Below are 19,067 nucleotides of genomic sequence, written 5' to 3'. Positions count from 1 at the left end.
TTAAAAGGGGTCTAAAGTTCTGTTAAAAGGCACTAAAAAAAACCAAACCAAACAAACAATCCCCCACAGTTTTAATTACTTACCATACAAGGGTTTACAGTGAGTACACTCTTGATGAACTGAAATAGCAAAATGCTGGGCTGTTTAACTATACTCCTGAGGTCTGACTCAATTTCAGTGTGCTGAGAACCAAATCCACTGATTACCCATAAGTGATAGCCTTCTGCACCCCAGCTCTTGAAGAAATAAGAAAAAAAAGTCAAAGCAACAAAAAGTTATTTTTATCTTATTTATAATAACTTCAGTTAAATATTGAAACCATGAAAAATAACCAGAGACAAGAATCACACCCAGGGCTACAAAGGTCAAAGCGCTAGGTGTGGAATTATGAGAAGCTGCATTTGACCCCAGAACCTGCACAATGGTGGAAAGAACTAACTGTAATGTTGTCCTCTGGTATTCACATGGTAGCATGCCCACATATACAGACATCCTGCACACAGACACACAAAATAAATTATAAAAAAATCAAAACCAATGATTCTTAGTTGTCAAGTACACCTTATCTATGTCTAGAGGAAACCACCATTGCCCTCTACTTAGAATGATAAGACACTAACTCACGTTCTCAGCTTCAATTTCAGGGTTCCAATTCTAAAAATCCTTCCGTAACATCTCAATTTAATTTACCTGCTTCTCAAGTACAAAGAAATTCTTCCAGAAGACAGCTCTGTATGACCAGAAGCTCAGTGAGGAAGCATCTACCACAGATGCAGCTTTGGAAACAGCAGAGAGCACTGGATTGGAAGCTGTGACACTGGTGTTTTCATTCCAGCCTGACTTTGGTCACAACCTATCTGGTTCCTCTAGATAAAGATTTCTTTGGTTGTGAAGTGTATAATGAAAAGATTTAAATGTATTTCTCCAAGCCCACTCAGAATTAATATTCTATAACTAGATTCTATCATAGTATTTTTCAAGATAGTAATTTATCTTTAATCCAAAAAATGGTGAGTGAGGGTCAGACTGCTGCAAATTGTTAAAAACTTAATAATTGTTTATTTCATATGTGTATATGTGTACCTGTATAAGTAGAGTATATGTACGGGTACACATGGAGGCAAGAGGTGATCTTTGATTTCATATCCTATTGCTTTCTCTTTATTCCTTTGAGCCAGGGTTTCTTTGAACCTGGAGCTAACTAAATGCTTCTTCAGTTTGTGGATAAAATACCAACTTAGTGAACCTCTGATAATAACACTTGATGCATGATATTCAAAGGCGCTGGCTAGTAGTTTCAAAAATATTATACTGAAAACTTACAATTGTGTGCCTATATATTAGGTATGTGAAGGTGTGTACATGCATGCATGTGTGCACATGTACACGTGCATATGTGTAAGTCAGAAGATGTCATTCATCAGGAGCCATCTACCTTATTTTTTGAGACAAAATCACTCCAGTGGCAAGGGGATTATAAGGTCAAGGCTAATCCTGGCCTATATAGTTTGAGGCTAAATGTTGGTTATATAGCAAGAAGCCCTATCTTTTTTCTTTCTTTTTTCTTTTTTTGTTCTGAGACAAGGTTTCTCTGTAGCTTTGGAGCCTATGCTAGAACTAGCTCTTGTAGACCAGGCTGGCCTTGAACTCACAAAGATCTGCCTGCTTCTGCTTCCCAAGTGCTAGGATTAAAGGTGTGTAAGACCATCACCTAGTAAACCCCATCTTAAACACACAAATTAATAAACTTCACCAAAAATGAACTATAGGAAAAAATCTTCAGAGATAAAAATGCTTTCTGATTTTATGAATTCACTGTGAGGAAAAGGGAAAAAGCAATGAGTTTTATAGGCTATACCTGTTTGTAAGTAGAAAGTACTTACCATAGAATGGATCTTAAGGGGCTCTTTTTTGGTACCATCAGACCTGTAACTGAAACGGAACAGAAACTTCTCTTGATCATCTTCCGATTACACACAACACAGATACCACTTAGCTTCAGCTTAAAAACAAACTGAATTTGCTCCTTTAAAACAGAAATACATAATAGTGGATGAAAATGAAATGCTCATGCATTATTACATATTTCTATTTTAAGGAGCCCCGATTCTGCATCCTGAATGCTGGGATTAAAGGTGTGTGCTACACTACCAAGATCAGCAGTCCATCTTAAATTTTAACATGAGGTCATATACACAACTGAGCTCAAAAAAGGAAGTGTATTTTCCCTAGTGTTTGGTCTCAGTAAGTAATTTTATTGAATCAACTGTCAGTTTAGAAGGGTAAATGTTTGGAGAATTAACATATACTCAACAAATTAAATCTGAATTTCACAAAATGTTTTGGTATAAGGATAAAATAAGAATGGATGGACTAGAGATCATGTTAAGTGAAATATAAACACACTCAGAGAGATTATTCCATTTTCTCTCATATGCAGAATCTATATATAGGACATGATAGTAAGAGGAGACTATGATGGTGTAAAAGTGGTCCTAGAAGAAAGAAGAGAAGGGGAAATGAGAGAAGGCAATGGGTGTTAGTGCATCTAAAACTTGTATCTTTCTGTAAACTCAAACAATTCTTGTAAGTTCCATGAAGCTAAGATTCACCTCAAGCAGGTCAGATGCATCCCTACCTTCCTAAGCAGCCTAAGCCGGCATCCCCCCCTTTCCCTGATCTTGACACCCAATTTTCTTAATTACCAGGACCTTAAAAAAAATTTTTTTTTTCCTAAACTTAACCTTGTCCTCTGCTCTGCCAATATCTTGCCAGGTTCAAGAGGCACCAGATGGTTCCACATAACCTGGTCAGCAGTGAGACAATCAGCTACCCTAGGATGTGACTAAAACCCCAGCTTTCTCAGCCCCCCCCCCAAGATGGTCAATGCCCACATCATCAAGAAGCAGTTTTGAGAACCTGGTGGCCCCATCCCTGTCCCACTTGCTATCCCCTTTAATTTCCTCACCTTTTTATAATAAGGAAAATATGGGAATGCTAGGATTCAGGTATTATGCGGGCCCCTGTCACCTGGCAGGATGTATTCAGGCAGAATGTTGGCTAGGCAAGGGTCCTTTCCAAGTCTGTATGCAAGTGCAAAAGGTCTCTTTAAGAGACAAGCTCCACCCATTCTCAGTCCCTTCCCACTGTTCTTCTGAAGAGGCAAGCTGGTCTCTGCTTCTCTCTCTCTCCTCTTTTTTTTATGTTCTCTTTCCATTAATAAAAACCCCTCCATGTGAGTTCCGTCACATGGCATCAAATACTGCATGTTTCTATGTGTTCAGTCTAGATTTAAATACAAATACATGGTGTGAAGGAAGAGGGAGCTATTTAGTGAAAAGAAGGGAAAATACGGGCAAAGTGCATTGATGCCTACATGTGAACACGTACACACTAAGCTCTACTGTTTCGTATGCTACTAAAAAAATGTCTTAAGGGTGAATTTTTTCTTCAAGGTAGCTCTATGCACTGTATTTCTGAATATATGAGCTTCTCGGAAAACAACGGGTTATTTATCTAAAGTTTCTCTTTGTTCACTCACGCAAAGTCTCCTCCAAGTGTACAAATCAGCTGGGCTCCAAACACACTCCATAGAGAAAGACCTCCATATTCCCAGGTTACTATTACAGCACTATTGTCAGGAGACCATCTAATCAATTTAACAGCTCCTGTCTTGTTCCAAATGTCTGTGAAAAGATAGTAAGAAGGGTTAAAAAGATTGCTCAGAAATACTTAGTACTTTTTATAAGCTGTATGTTCAAATCTAAACAAGCTGAACGGCATGGACTACATGGATTCTAAGATGAGTCCTGTTCATGGAGGGTACTGAAAATAAAAGCACCAGCCTTTGTCTGATCTAATGTGAACAACCTCAGAATGCAGGTGAACTGTAGGGAGTGAAGGCTAGTTTTGCCATGATTATCTTGAATAACTACCACTGTGTAATAATCTTCAAAGCTGTCAGACCAGCTTCTGCAAAATGGGGATAAGGTTGCAGAAACATTCTCCTCAGAGAAAAATACACATAAGTCTTTTGCATAGTGTGTGTGATAAAAATGAATGCTGGGAGTGAATATCTGTTTTTGTAGTACATCAAATAATATCCATTATGATTCTTCACACGGAAACAAGTATGATGTTGAACATCCCAAAATACTGGGACAAAGTTGTTTCCCTTTGAGAATCTATCATTACTGGTGACTCACATAGCATGTGAGGGTCAGGAGATAAAGTTCAGAGCATGCCCACACGAGGAAAACTAGTAAAGATACACGGTAATGCCAAGATTATACAGGCTGTATCCATGGTACAAAGGAGAAAAAGAGATAAGATGTCATGTAGATGAGCCAGGGAAATTTTCCATAGTTCATCATTACATAGAACAGTAAACCAAAGTCTCATGACAGTCCTTAGTCACATATCAACTCAGTCCTCACTCTTACAATTTGTGTAATTAATGCAGTTGAAAGAAACAAACCCCTTATGTTATACTATCTTATCATCTGTGAATAGCAAAAGTTTGACTTCTTCCTTTTCAATTTGTATCCCCTTGATCTCCTTTTGTTGTCTTATTGCTCTAGCTAGACTTCAAAAACTATGTTGAATAGATATGGAGAGAGTGGACAGTCTTGTCTTGTTCCTGATTATAGTGGAATCACTTTGAGTTTCTCTTCATTTAATTTGATGGTGGCTGTTGGCTTGCTGTATATTGTTTTTTATTATGTTTAGAAATGTTCCTCGTAACCCTGATCTTTCCAAGACCTTTATTACAAAAGGGTGTTGGAGTTTATTGAATGCTTTTTTAGCATTTAATGAGATGATCATATGGCTTTTTTCTTTCAGTTTATTTATATGGTAGATACATTGATAAATTTTCGTATGATGAACCGCCTCTGCATCTCTAGGATGAAGCTGACTTGATCGTAGTGGATGATTTCTGATGTATTCTTGGATTCGGTTTGCCAGCATTTTATTGATTTTTGCATCAATGTTCATAAGGCAGATTGGCTTGTAATTCTCTTTCTTGAAACTGATGAAAAAGCAACTTGTCCTAGTTTTGCTGTCACATCTCAGATTGTAAGAATTTTACTCTAGTATGTAACAAATGCACTTCTAACACAGGAGAGGCATTAGCCTGTGGTTTAAGACATGAGCAGAGAATACAGACTGACATGGCACAGCAGGAAACACAAGGCCCGCGTGCAGACCCTAAGCAAGGGCCCGCCCTAAAACAAACGAGTCATTTCTTAGATACTGCATGGTGAATTGAATTGAAAATAGGTTTATACTAAAAAAACTAATGTGTGTATGCATGCGTGTGTATAAATGATAGAGTGAGTTGCTAAATTTGCCAATGGAGAAGAGGCTGCCAAGAGAAGAACCTAAGCTAAGAGAAAGAAACACCAGCTAGTAAAAGTCTTCCATTTGAGTCTACCAGAATAAGATATGAAATAAAATCATAGATTAACTCATACTATGATACTTGAGGACTTACTGCTAAAATCAGGTGTAGAAGACATAGCCAAGAACCCACATACTCCCAAAAACTAAGAAAAAAAGTTTGAAAAAAAAATTTAGTTTTAGTTGTAACTAAATGACTTCTATTTTATTATCACTTATTTTTAAGGTTTTGGTTATTTTAATTGTGTTGTTTATAGAACACACTGTGACAGTTCAATACATTCATACACCCTGTGATGATCAAACAAAAGTGGATTCATCTTCACTGTCAGCTTGACTACATCACTGTGGGAACACACCCCTGGGTATATGTGAGGATGTTTCCAGAAAGGACTCCTTGAGGAGAATGGGTCATAAGTACCATCCTATCAGCTGGAGATCTGGACCGAATAAAAATAGCAAGTTAAACATCAGAACTCATCTCTTTCTACTTCTTGACAACAGGCATACTGTAGCCAGTGCTGCCTCTCATGTTCCTGCCACCATGCTCTTGTCGTCATGACATGCTGTACCTCTTAAACTGTAAGCCAAAATAAACACTTTTTTTTTAATCAAAAATATTTTATGTGTTTGGGTGTTTTGCCTACACGCAATGGACCACTTTCATTTCTGATGCCTGTAGAAACCAGCTGCTGAAATTACAAATTGTTGTGAGCTGCCATTAGGGTGCTGAGAATCAAACCAAGTCCTGGCCAAGAGCAGTTGGTGCTTTTAACTGCTGAGACATCTTTCCAGCCCCCAAATCGTCCTTTCTTAAGTTGCTTTTGTAAGGCATTTTGTCACAGCAATGAGACAAGTAACTAACATACGGGGTATCTCTTCTTATGCCTAATTTATAAGTAAAACTTTACTGCATGTGTAAGGGAGAAACAGTACACAGAATTCAGTATTCCCCATGGTGTCAGCCATCTACTGCTTGCAGGTGTGGCAGTGTTGGAATGGAACCTCACAGATCAAGAGAGACATTATAGATACTCACCAGGATACTGTTTCGCTGTAAGCTCTAATTTATGAGATAGCAGCATGGCTCCAGTGGTGTTATCTATTGTATAAACTTGCACAGAACCACTGTAAAAACAACACTTTTAGTGAAAAATGACAAAAATGAATAGAAACAGCATTATCATGGGAATCTATGCTCTAGTGAAAGGTGTACAAAGTAGAAAAACATTTTGTAAATAATTAGTAGTCACCTCATCTGAACAAATGCAGAGATTACAGTCTAGTCATCCCTTTCCACATCCTCTTGAAATTCCTGACATTTTCCAGGAAACACATACACTGTTCACTATACTACTGTATATAACTGCAAATAGTAAAAACAACCTTAACACATAGCAACATGAGGAAGGAAAATTAAATTGATATATTCATACAGTACCATATCTATAACATTGAAAGAATGAACTTTAACAATATGTTAATATATGGGCAGCAAATACATGTGTGTGTTTCACACAGACACCTTCCTCTTCAACTTGCTTTAGGAGACAAGCATAATTTTGCATACCATGAACATAAATTTTTCCCTTCTTTTTTGCCCCTCACACACCCATTTTAAAGGAATTTACTAAGACTGATCTATATGTGTTTGTAGGCCAGGCTATAATCAACATCCTCAAATCCTTGATCCTCTCAACCTCCTGAATGCTAGGATCATAAACATGTGTCACAGTGTTCAAGTTTCAATTTTGTTTGAAAACTCTCCATTATATGAATTACAACAAAAAACTGATTTTATGTGAGCTTTAAAAATATTCACTAAATAAAACTACATATTCATATAAGAGAATATAAACACAGATATCCTAAAAGATTAACAATTAAGAATCTAAATTTAAACTTATTTATTCTTTTTTATTTGTATTTCAATTTTCTATAGTTTGAAACACTTTTACAAACTAATAATGTTCAACCTTTGAAATCTGTTCTTTACCTTTGTTTCAAAATAAAAAAACAATCTTTATATTTTATACTAAGATGACTGATAATTATGGCAGGCATAACCAAGTCCCTAAGTATGTTAAGATATCTTAAGTTTAACTTAGAGTCAAAGTCCCTATCTATCTTACCTTGCACAACCAAACGCCATAAGTCGGTACTTGTTATTTACTGCTACACATGTCCCATCAATAACATCTTGTGGCCAAACTCCATGAAGTTGCTACAACAAGAAAAACTTAAAGTTTAAAAAGTGTTCCCCTAACCTTTATAGTCCAGATAATTCTCATTCAATAAAGGTTCAGTTTAACAAGGTATCATTTGGTTTCACCTGCATAAGAAATCTCTCACAAAGACTATCATCTAAGTATTTTCTCCCAAGAAGCATAAGGTAGTGAATACAAAAAAAAAAATGGAAGGCATTAGCAAATTTTAGAAGTTGAGAAGCACACAAATAGTAAAGAATGCTTAAAAATCGCTTACTTACACTATTGGGTACACAAAATTCCTGGGAATTTGGGTGTCACTAAAAGAATGGTAGAGGTGGTTCAAAGTCTAGGTAAGAAGACTAGGGTCCTTTTGAGCACATTTCCATTGTGAATAGCCAACAAAGACCCAACTTCTACCCAATAGAAAACTGAATATTTTTTCTTTGAGAAAAACTGAACATCAAAGAAAAGTCCAAGTTTACACCTTGAACCTGATAGTTTTTAACACTTTCAAAACTCAAATATCAGAGTATCAGGGAAGTCAGGTATATATATCCTCTGGAAGGGACCTAGAACTCTTTTATAAGGAACCCTGGAGACACAAAGTGGAGAGAGAAAGGTGTAGAATAAAAGAGAAGAGGGGAGAAACTTAAAGATGGGGAGGACCCCCATAAAGATATAACCTAGTTAACAAACCCCACAGTGGAGATCATATAACAAAATCTACCAAAACAGAGAATGATTCATTTTTATTTTGGGTCTTGAACAGCAACAAAATCTGCACATTTACTATCTAAAAGTCAAAAAAATCAACAACTACTAAAGACTATATAATTAAGAAAGAGACTACTTGGGATGATGATGATGAAAAACCAGAAAATACATCTTTGGTTATTAACGGTTAACGGTGTATAGTAAGGAACCAGTCTGGAGAAGAACTCTAGTCTGGAGTAGTCCAGAAAACTCTAACAGGAATATCTTAACGAAGATTAAACAAACACTAATGATCTAAAAAATGGAGACGATACTTTCATATTGACAGTCAGGTTGGGGTTAAGTGGTAAATGTACAAAGAATAAGTTAATGGAGGGTGAGGTGACAACTCAGTGAAGTGCTTGTGCAAGCGTGAGGACCTCAGTTTGACCCCTAGAACCTGTGTAAAAAGCCAGGTTTGGTTGTTATGTACTGGTAACCCCAGTGCTGGAAGTGAAGACTGGTGGGTCTCTAAGACTCGTTGGCCAGGTCTAGACCAATGAGAGACTCTGTTTCAAAAAGTAAGATTAGCAGTGACTAAGAATGTCAGTCTAGGTTGTCCTCTGGTCTCTACAAGCACACACATCCTGCCTACATACAAACATACATGTGTACATAATTAAGCAAAGGCACACACATACACACAGAGTAAACATAAAGAACAAAAGAATTATTAACTCCCAGTGGAACTAAAAATCTGCAGAAAAGGAAAACCTAATCATTAACATATTTTATAGTTTGGTATCAACACAACTCACATACTGTCTAACATGTAAACAATGGCTAGTAACTTCATTAAAACAATTACTTTCTTGGAAAGATGAAAAGATTATGACTGTGTTGGGATTGGAGAAGACTGAAGCAAATAGTGATTTTCTGCAGGATAAAGCCCCATAACTGACTTATAGTTTAAATAAACATTATACAAACTAAGAGAACATAGGATTTGCTAACAAAGTAAAATTAATAAGCAAAATAAAACAATAAAAAACACACAATCCATACCTCTGCAGTAAATCTACTGGACACTGGTGTAATAAATCCAACTTTACCATCATTAAACACAACAGCAAACCCATCAAGTGTGGCACAGTATTCCATATCTTTAATGTGCACGTCTGCAAAGCCGAGGAATGAGCCTACTGAAGAAAAACACGGAAATAGAGTATGGTTATAATAAACTATTATTTTATATATTTGGGTAGTACTTCCATATGTTGTATATTAAGTTGGTTCTACCTCATATAGAAAGTATAACTACCTCTAGATGACTGAAGATCTACTGAAAATGGTACTGTAGAAAGATTGATGGCTTTTCTTCCATTTGTCATTCCTTCCCAATGAATTAGATGAAGAAGTCCATCAGAAGTTGCCACAAGGAGATCTTCCAGCACAGACTGCAAACTGGGGAGAAGCAAGCAACTTAAGTCAATTAACTTTTAAGACAGCATACCGGAAAAGTAATGAGTATAAATGATTAACTGCTTTCAAAAAATGCTTTCTGCAAGCCAGGTATGGTGGCACACACCTCTAATTCCAGCATTTAAGAGGCAGAGGGCAGGTGGATCTCTATGGGTTCAAGGCCAGTCTGGCCAGAGTTACACAGTAAGACCCTATTTCAGAAAGAAAGGAAGAAAGATAAAAAAAGGGAATGGGTGGGAAGGAGGGAGAAAAAGAAGGCACACAAGCAGGCAGGAAGGAGAAACACAGACAGACCAGAGAGACAGACAGACAGAGTGAGCTTCTGCAAGCAAGGCTGAACATCTGTAAGGTAATAAAACTTCAAACTCTTAAGTTTGAAGCCCGCCTAATCTACACTGTGTAAATTCCAGGATAGTCAGGAACTACACAGTGAGACTGCCACCTAAAACAAAATAACAGAAACAAAACAAAAATGACAACATTTTTAACTTTAAAAAAGGAAATCATTAAATCCTTACAGAACACTACCTGTCTATAATTTTATTATAATTTTAATATAGATTAATAACTTGAAATATAGAGGCAACAAATTAAAGAAGAATAATGAGTTGGTGTCGTATGACTGAGGACATTGAAGAAGAAAAATAGATGTAACTAACCAAAGGATGACAAACTGAAACCACAGACTGTACATGTAACAAACAATTCTCTAGCACTGCTTAATAAAAATTTTCAAAAATAGGAATTCTTTATGTGTACAATCTGATAACAGTAGCCACATGTAGTGACAATATACCTGAAAATTAATAGAGCACATAATCTCTACATTGTAATAAACAAAGCTGCAATAACTGACCAGATATACAGATAGGAAAATGTGAACCAGAGGAAGAAGAAAAGTTCATAGTATAAATAGACTATTATACAATCCCAATGTTGAATTAACACACAGTGACTTAAAACAATTGTGATATAAATGACAAATGATCTAATATGAGGGCTGAGAAGAAAGCACAGTTGGTAATGCTTGCCTCCTTGATATGGGAGAGCAGTCTGGGTAAAGTCAGGGTCATGCAATTGTCTGCCTGCCCCTCACCCTCTGCCATGCTCTCCCCCTGGGAAGGTCAGATTTTGTTCTGTGACACAAGTGTAAGGATCAGAGCTGAGATTCCTAGTACCCACTTAAAATGTACAGGTGTGGTAGCATATATCTGTTATCCTAGTGCTGGGAGTGTTGAGATGTAGACATAGGTGGATTTCTGAAGTCTGCTGACCAGAAGTTTAAGCAAATGGTTGAACTCCAGACTCAGTGAGTGACCCTATCTCAAAATAATATGATGGAGGACAACTGGGGAAGCACCAGACGTCAATCTCTCCTTCTCTTTCTCCACCTGCCACACATCACAAATCTACATGAAAATGTAGACAGAATTCTCAATTAAAAAAATAAATAAAAAAAAATGTAGACAGAAGTTTCTGTCCCTCCCGGTCCCACAGTCATTCAGTCCCAAAGAAACACACAAGGCTTATATTAATCATAAACTGTTTGGCCTATTAGCTCAGGCTTATTATTAACTAGCTCTTCTAACTTAAATTAATCCATAATTATTATCTATAGTTAGCCATGTGGCTTGGTAACTTTTCTCAGTGAGGCATTTCATCTTGCTTTCTCTGCGTCTGACTGGTGACTCATACCAGAAAAGCAAAGCAGCCAGGCCACTATAGAAGTCTTACCTGTACCAAGGCTGGGTGACCACAGACTAAACAGACTATAGAGAGCCTCTCTCTTCTCCCATTTTATATTCCCTTTAGTGCTGGGATTAAAAGTGTATGATTCCCTAGTACTAGGATTAAAGGTGTGAGGCACCACCACCTGGATTTATTTCTTCATTGATCTTGGTTAGCCCAGGGTGGACTTGAACCCACAGAGATACATCTGCCTCTTAACCCTGGGATTAAAGGTGTGTGCCACCACTGCTTGACCTCTAGTGGTTTAGCTTTGACCTGATCTTTAGGCAAACTTTATTTATTAAAAACATAAATAAAATATCACTATATGAAAAGATAAGAAATACCATTCACCTCATTCAATTAAAAGTAAACAAACTTGTTAAACAAAGGCTAATGTCAGTTGATAAAGTAATGAATACTTCTCCAAAAAGTTGAAAAACGGCTCTTGTCCCAAACCACCCAATTGCCACTATCATTTAATTTTTAGAACAAATGTCAAGCCCAACAAATTTGGTCTTTTCATACAACACTGATTCTTAAGATATTCTGAGTATTATTCTTAGTTGTAAGTGCATACTAAAGACACACAAACATACTATGTTCTGAGTTAGACTACTGGCTCCACAGATTATTCAGGATTCAAGCATAGATATTTTTCAATTTAGGATACTGAGTTCTAAATGATTTTATTAACATGATTAGTAAGGAATATGATTCATTTAATCATATACTGTCACATGTAACAAAATAAAATAGTGTTTCTGATTAACCAATTATTACAACTCATATTACAACTTTTTTCTTTTATACATTCTCTGTATTCAAGTAATAACAAAAGATGGATGTTTAGTATTAATCTTTATTTAATCAAAAATAAAAGGTAACAGTATTTTTACTCATATAAGCATCATTATAACCACTATCTCCAGTTTTAATTGATTACACTGGTTGTGATAGTAGAAAATAACTGATTATATAGTCTTTCAGTGTCTTCTCTTTCATTTTACAAATGTATAGATAATTTCCAAGAAGTATATATTAGACCAGCTAATAGTTTTGCTTGAAATGTAATTCTTTCTTTGAAAGTTTGAGAGAAATCTGAGACAAACTCCCAACCACCTAAATTTGCAGAATCTACTCTTACACACGTGAAAGTCATTGTCTTGGTTAGGGTTTCTATTGCTGTGAAGAAACATTATAACCAAAAGGCAAGCTGGGGAGGACATGGTTTATTTGGCTTATACTTCCTTATCACAGTTCATCATTGAAGGAAGTCATGACAGAAACTCAAACAGGGTAGGAATCTGAAGGCAGGGACTAGGGCAGAGGTCATGGAGGGGTGCTGCTTACTACTGGCTTGCTCCCCATGGCTTGCCCACTCTGCTTTCTTATAGAACCCAGGACCACCGGCCCAGAAATGGCACCATCCACAATGGGCTATGTTCCCCCACATCAATCACTAATTAAGAAAATACCTTATAGGCTTGCCTACAATTCAATCTTATGGAAGCATTTTCTTAATTAAGGCTCTCTTCTCTCAGATGACTTTAATTTGTATCTAGTTGACATAAAACTATCCAGTACAGTCGTCACACAGTACAGCCACACACAATTCCTCCCTCTTTCCCTTGGTGGTGCTAAAACTTGAATACTGGGCCTTGAGCATGGTGAAAACAGGCACTACTACTGAGCTACACATCCAGTCCCAGAAATTCTTTTTGCAAAGGCTCTTTTTCTAGTCTATTTCCAGATGTTACATGGCTTTACCACCAGGTGGAGGCATAAAACCAAGTTGGACTGTTATACCTTTTTGGTATACGTTCAAAATTCCTTCTGCATCAAGTAACAGTCTATTAACATTTACCATAATAGTGTGTGTGTGTGTGTGTGTGTGTGTGTGTATGTGTGTGCGTGTGCTTGCACATCCACGTATACACATGTGAGGACTAAGCTGTGCACTGCTCTATCACACTCCACCTTACTTCCTTGAGAAAGCATCTTTCACTGAACTGGTGCACGGCAGCTGGCAATCCTTAGCAATTCTGTCTGCCGATCACAGCACTAGAGTTATAGGCCTGTGTGTGACTACACCTATTTTTATGTGGGTGTTGAATATTTGAACTTAGGTCTCATGTTTATGCAACAAGCATTCTTACCCACTGAGCCATCTCAAGTCATATTCTTGAAAGGGCTTTCATCTTGAGCAAATAAAATCTGAAGTGACCAGTAATCTTTGATTAACATAGTGAATATGCTAATATTTTTAGTTTAATCACATTTACGCAAATAACAAAGACATTCTTTTCCATGAGGGGATTAAAAATAAGAAGACAGACTAAACAGAGCAATGACAACAGCCTGCTGCTTACATGCCAATCTTGCACAGTTTGTTCCAGTGCTATTTTGACAAAAGAAACAACGCACGAAGCCCTTTGTTAGAACTACAAATCAGAGAGGTCTTTTTAAAAAGAGGAATTACATATGTAGTCTAACAGATTCATTTGATAGTTATATATTCAGTCTTTTTGTTTTTCAAATTGTTTCACATTTATTATTTATTTATCTGGGGGGAGGGGGGAATGCTTGGGCATGTCATGGTGCATGTTTGGAGGCCAGAGGACAGCCTTGGGAATCAATTCTCTACTTCCATCATGTGAGTACTGGGGAGGTAACTCAGGTCATTAAGTTGGAAAGCAAACACCTTTACCTACAGAACCATCTTGCTGGCCCCATGGTTCAGTATCTTTGAAAGATACTTACTAAAAAAATCTTTCTCAAATCTGTTCATTAGCTTCTTATGTATTCTTCCAGAACAATAAATTTGTAATACCTTTTAAAACCAGGTATTCTTAGTACTAGACTCCTTGTTTATCACTCAGTATATCCGGAGGAATGAGCCTCATTGTTTTTATAGCTGTATACTGTTTATATAAATCATATATATGCAGAAGAAACGATATGAAATTGTCTTAAGTAACAACTAAAAGATCAATCATGAATAATTAAGAAAACAAAGTCAAATTGTAAAAATCACTTAAAAAAAAACCCACTGTGTACTAATAGATTTTCAGTATTTCTCCCCACTTGCCAACAACCTTTATTCACTCTGGACCCAGAAGGCTTAACATTTTTTCAAGGGTACATGCACTTCCAAGAAATGTGTGGAGGCTGTAAAAGGAACAGCTACTCTTTTCCTCAAAATATATGATTCTAACACAGTCTTTTTTAGTATGTTACATACCATACAACCAAACAGGATATAAATTGACACGAAACAATTTTCTTGTTGGTCATGTGTTTAACCAACTACATGGTCTCTTGTGGCCAAAAAAGTCAAATTTAGACGGCATACTATACCTCATGATGGGTGCTTGCAAATCCAATATTTTCTTCATTTCTAAATTTAGTGCTGGGGCACAATGTTCTTCCTTGAAATGAGGTATCCCCTTCATTTGTGGACTTCCTCTAAGAGAAAAAGCACAAGGTTAAGATAAAATATTAAATTTGCCCCCACTCTGCACCTAATATACACTGAATTAAACATAACCAAACTTAGAAAGCAGGTGTTCATCCTATAGATTCACAAATGAAACTCAAACTTGAGTTCTATCACAGTAGATACATTTATATATCTACTAGATTAAGTAAGCTTAACTAATGCAACTTGTGTTGAGGGACTGAGGGAGAAAAGCAGAGGAAGAGAGAGATGGATGAGTGGTGGAGTGAAGGAATGGAAGAATGGAGGAAAGAGACGGAGAGATGGAGGGAGGAGGGACAGAAGAATGGAGGAAAGAGGAAGGGAAAATTAAGATGAACTCTCAAGAGAACCAAAAACATTTTGTTTAAAATGACTACGAGAGCTTCCCTAGCTAGGAAACTAATAGATATAGTATATAATTCCACATGTAGTAGTGTATGGTCTAAACTGTTCATTCACTTCACCTTATTCCACACCCTATCTTTGATTCCTATTCTCTGGGTATTTATCAGAATTAATGTCAAAATTAGGGATGTAATTAGATATTTTATACTTGGCAATAAATAACAAAATGGTATATATATGTGTGTGTGTATACACTCATATGTATATATACATATATATTTAAATCATGGTGATTAAGGGCTGCCTAAGAATACTGCTAGATCATTGCCAAGAAACTGAGCACGTAACTCTTAAGGACTACAGAACTGTCTTGAATTTATCTCCACATGGCATGGTTGTATGTTATCACCCGTCTATTCTTCCTCACTGCCTGTGTTAGATTTAATAGTTATGTGTGGCAGTTATTTTTTCAGCAATTGGCCTGATAACATCACTTCTCTTTTCAATCATCTAAATCTTGCAACTCTATTTGTTAATACTAGTATAGTTATATGCAAAGAGTTTAACAAGACCAATAGCCTTTGAGGTTTCTGGTTTTTGTGAAAATTGCTTTGCTGCTCAGAAACCCATTTTGCTTCCTTTTTGATTGTGGATATTTTCTTTTTTTCCACTTATAAGCTTGGTGAAAGCTTACTGTCATCTTGCTATTTGATTCTATGCCTGACACGCTAAGCTAGTTGATATTTAACAAGCTAAATATCAGGTAATATGCTTGGTTAATGACAGTCTCTAAAAAGAAAATGAGTAATTAATTTACCAGACTCACATTTAAGGTGGTAATCATGCATTCTGTGGTCACTTTCCTAGGACATTCTCCACGACTAAGTGGTTTTAAAGCTAATTTTATTTTTTTTTAAAGCAATGCTTAAAATTCAGTAGTGTTGGAGACTTATGAAAAAGGAAAAAAGAAAAACGAAAGCAGTCTCTGAAGACTCTGCTAGGAACAAGCCAACCTTGAAGAAAGCCCCACGTTAAAATGAAGACATCTGAAAGGATGATCGGCGTTTGTGAAAAGGGCGATGCTGATAATCTGAGTGCAGAGGATGAGTGGACAGTATATTTTTTTCAGTATATTTTTCTCTTGTATGCAAGAAAAATTCTGTTACACATGCTCAAAGCAAAAGATTTCCCTCTGTATCTTAAAGGCTTTGTGCCTCCCCCTACAGTGTGTGTGTTGGGTGTCTCACTATGTAACCCAGGCCAGCTTCAAATCTGTGATTCTTCTGCCTCCACCTCTCAAAATAGTATTACAATCGTATGGTACTGTGTTGGGTAATATTTGTTTTTGACAATGTATGGAAATACTAAAATCTGACCATTTTCATTCATTACCCTTTTTATGCTCCTTCTTATTGTAGCTGCAATATCTGAAAATATCAACATTCTTAGAGACTGGAATGGAACTTTTGCTGAACCTCACAGCCAAAGTTAATAATGTATCTTGAAGTCATGTAAGAATATTGTGTAATCAGCCTGTTTGCTTAACCTACATTTAAGAGAACAACCAAACAATCAACCTTATTTGTCTTAGATTTCCCATGTAGTCAACTCTTCTAACCTAAGCTATTGCGCAACTACAGTCTTATGTATTTTCCCACGCCCTTGACTCAGATAATGCAGGTACATCTTTGCTAAAAGCTGCAGATACTAAAAGCTGCAGATACATGCTGGGGAATATTATTTTAAGGTGTGTGTGACTTTTGTTTATGCTGCATTTATTTAACTCTGTGAAGCTATGATTTTATTGCCTCTCTAAAACACCTGATGGTCCTAATAAAGAGCTGAACGGCCAATAGTGAGGAAGGAGCAAGGATAAGCAGGGCTGGCAGGCAGTATAAATAGAAGGAGAAACAAGGAAGAGGGGGATCAATGAGAAAACAAAGAAAGGAGAACATCAGGGGCCAGCAACCCAGCCACCCAGCCAGCCACAGAGTAAGAGCAAAAATAAGATATACAGAAATAAGAAAAGGAAAAAGTGCAGAGGAAAAAGGTGGCCTGGATAATTTAAGTTAGAAAAGCTGGAAAGAAGCAAGCTAAGGCCGGGCATTAAGTAAGAATAAGCTTCTGAGGTGGCAGGCCCCACAAAAAAGTCAAAAGACTAATGATGTGGAATTCCCCTCTGTATGCTGTGAATACCATTGGTTAATAAAGAAGCTGCTTTGGGCCTATTGCAGCACAAAATAGGGCAAGGCAGGAATTCCAAACAGATAGAGGAGGAGAGAGTAGGCAGAGTTAGAGAGAAGCCATGTAGCCACCACAGGAGACAGATGCTGGAGGGAACCTTTCCAGTAAGCCACAACCTTGTGGCTATACACAGATGAATATAAATGGTTAATTTAAGATGTAAGAGCTAGTTAGATATATGCTTAAGCTATAGGTCAAATAGTATTGTAATTAATATAGCTTTTGTGTGATTATTTCAGGTCTGGGAAGCTGTGAAATGAATGAGTGGCATCTGCCAACAGACTAAAGAGCCAAAATAAATGTAAGTCTCCTTTAAGAGCTTCTGCCTGCTGCTGATCCCTTGAGCAACCAGTACTTAAAATAGGAACAAAACACGAAGTAAAAATGCCTGCCACAGGACCAGCATCAGCATTCTAGAGCTCTAGGAAAGTTGAATGCAGTCCCTGGTCACGCACCTCTGACCTGGCCGCAAGCTTTGAGCTTAGCTTTAGGACCTGACCCAAGAGTGGGCAGAGCCAGTCTATAGAGCATGCAGAGGATCCAGGTGTAGCTTACAGTATAAAGTTTGCTCGTGTGGTCAAAAAAGGCTAAAAGATATTCAGTAAAAGAGGTCCAGATGGAAAAGCCTCTTAACAAGTTTCAGTGTGTTTTACAATGTGTGTAGGCTTTAAGAAAGTGGGTATAGGCAGTTATAAAAAGAATGAAGAGTTTTAAAAAAAGACTTTAAAGAGACAGTAAGAGTAAAAGAAAAAAGCTACATAAAGAATGCCGTAACTTTAAAAAAGTCAAAAAATGTATTTGTCAAATGGAAATCAAAAGTACTTTGGAGAAGTGGTTTGCTTTCGTTTCCACAGGACACAGAGGCTGTGAATTTGTTCTAAGTTGATATGGCTCTGGTTTGATTAAGGGAGACCTCCTGAATCTTAACAGGTGATAGCTATCAACAATGGTGACTGTTGGCCTTCCCAGGACTTAGTCATTATCTTAAAATTTTTTCTTGGGGATCCCTGGGATGGCTTTGCCCACAGCTAGCAGGAAGTGGAATGGAGAGGACTGCCCACATTCCTAAGAAAAAGGGAGTGTGCATGGTCACTGGTTGTTTTGTGGGTCGTGGTTGCTTGTTATAATTTAGGGGAATATAGGAAAAAAGGAATACAAGATAAAAAGACAACTATTAATCTCAGACATTTTGCACTGGCATGGATTTTAGTATATAAATACAAATTCAAAGTCAATTTTGGTATATTGTGTGTGTGTATATATATGTTTTTGTTCTTGTTTAAAGGATTTTGTATAATGATACAAATTTAAGGTAATTTTTGTCACAACACACTGTATATGTTTTCACTCTTGCTTAAAGTATTTTTGTTTTCTTGGTTTTTTTTTTTTGTTGTTGTTTTTTTGAGACAGGGTTTCTCTGTGGCTTTGGAGCCTATCCTGGAACTAGCTCTGTAGACCAGGCTGGTCTCGAACTCACAGAGATC

The 19,067-nt window shown here is 36.9% G+C and overlaps 1 protein-coding gene across 2 annotated transcripts in view; it reads right to left on the bottom strand.

Moving 5' to 3' along the window:
- Ric1 (RIC1 homolog, RAB6A GEF complex partner 1) overlaps positions 1–19,067 on the bottom strand; it is an 81,056-nt gene that overhangs the window by 27,614 nt on the left and 34,375 nt on the right. The window contains exons 3-10 of one of the 2 annotated variants that reach the window (XM_026781541.1): positions 14,874–14,981; positions 9,625–9,767; positions 9,369–9,502; positions 7,533–7,624; positions 6,440–6,528; positions 3,542–3,686; positions 1,884–1,932; positions 84–236 (exon numbers count right to left, since the gene is read on the bottom strand). In XM_026781541.1, the coding sequence (XP_026637342.1) occupies positions 84–236; positions 1,884–1,932; positions 3,542–3,686; positions 6,440–6,528; positions 7,533–7,624; positions 9,369–9,502; positions 9,625–9,767; positions 14,874–14,981 (913 nt within the window). Of the gene's footprint in view, positions 1–83; positions 237–1,883; positions 1,933–3,541; positions 3,687–6,439; positions 6,529–7,532; positions 7,625–9,368; positions 9,506–9,624; positions 9,768–14,873; positions 14,982–19,067 lie in introns of both variants that reach the window. The other variant, XM_013348070.2, reaches the window with a different exon arrangement.

The sequence above is a fragment of the Microtus ochrogaster genome, chromosome 8 (genome assembly GCF_000317375.1).
Source record: "Microtus ochrogaster isolate Prairie Vole_2 chromosome 8, MicOch1.0, whole genome shotgun sequence".
NCBI classification, from domain to species: domain Eukaryota; kingdom Metazoa; phylum Chordata; class Mammalia; order Rodentia; family Cricetidae; genus Microtus; species Microtus ochrogaster.
The sequence above is the reverse complement of the archived record's forward strand: the minus strand, read 5'-3'. Positions and strand labels throughout refer to the sequence as shown.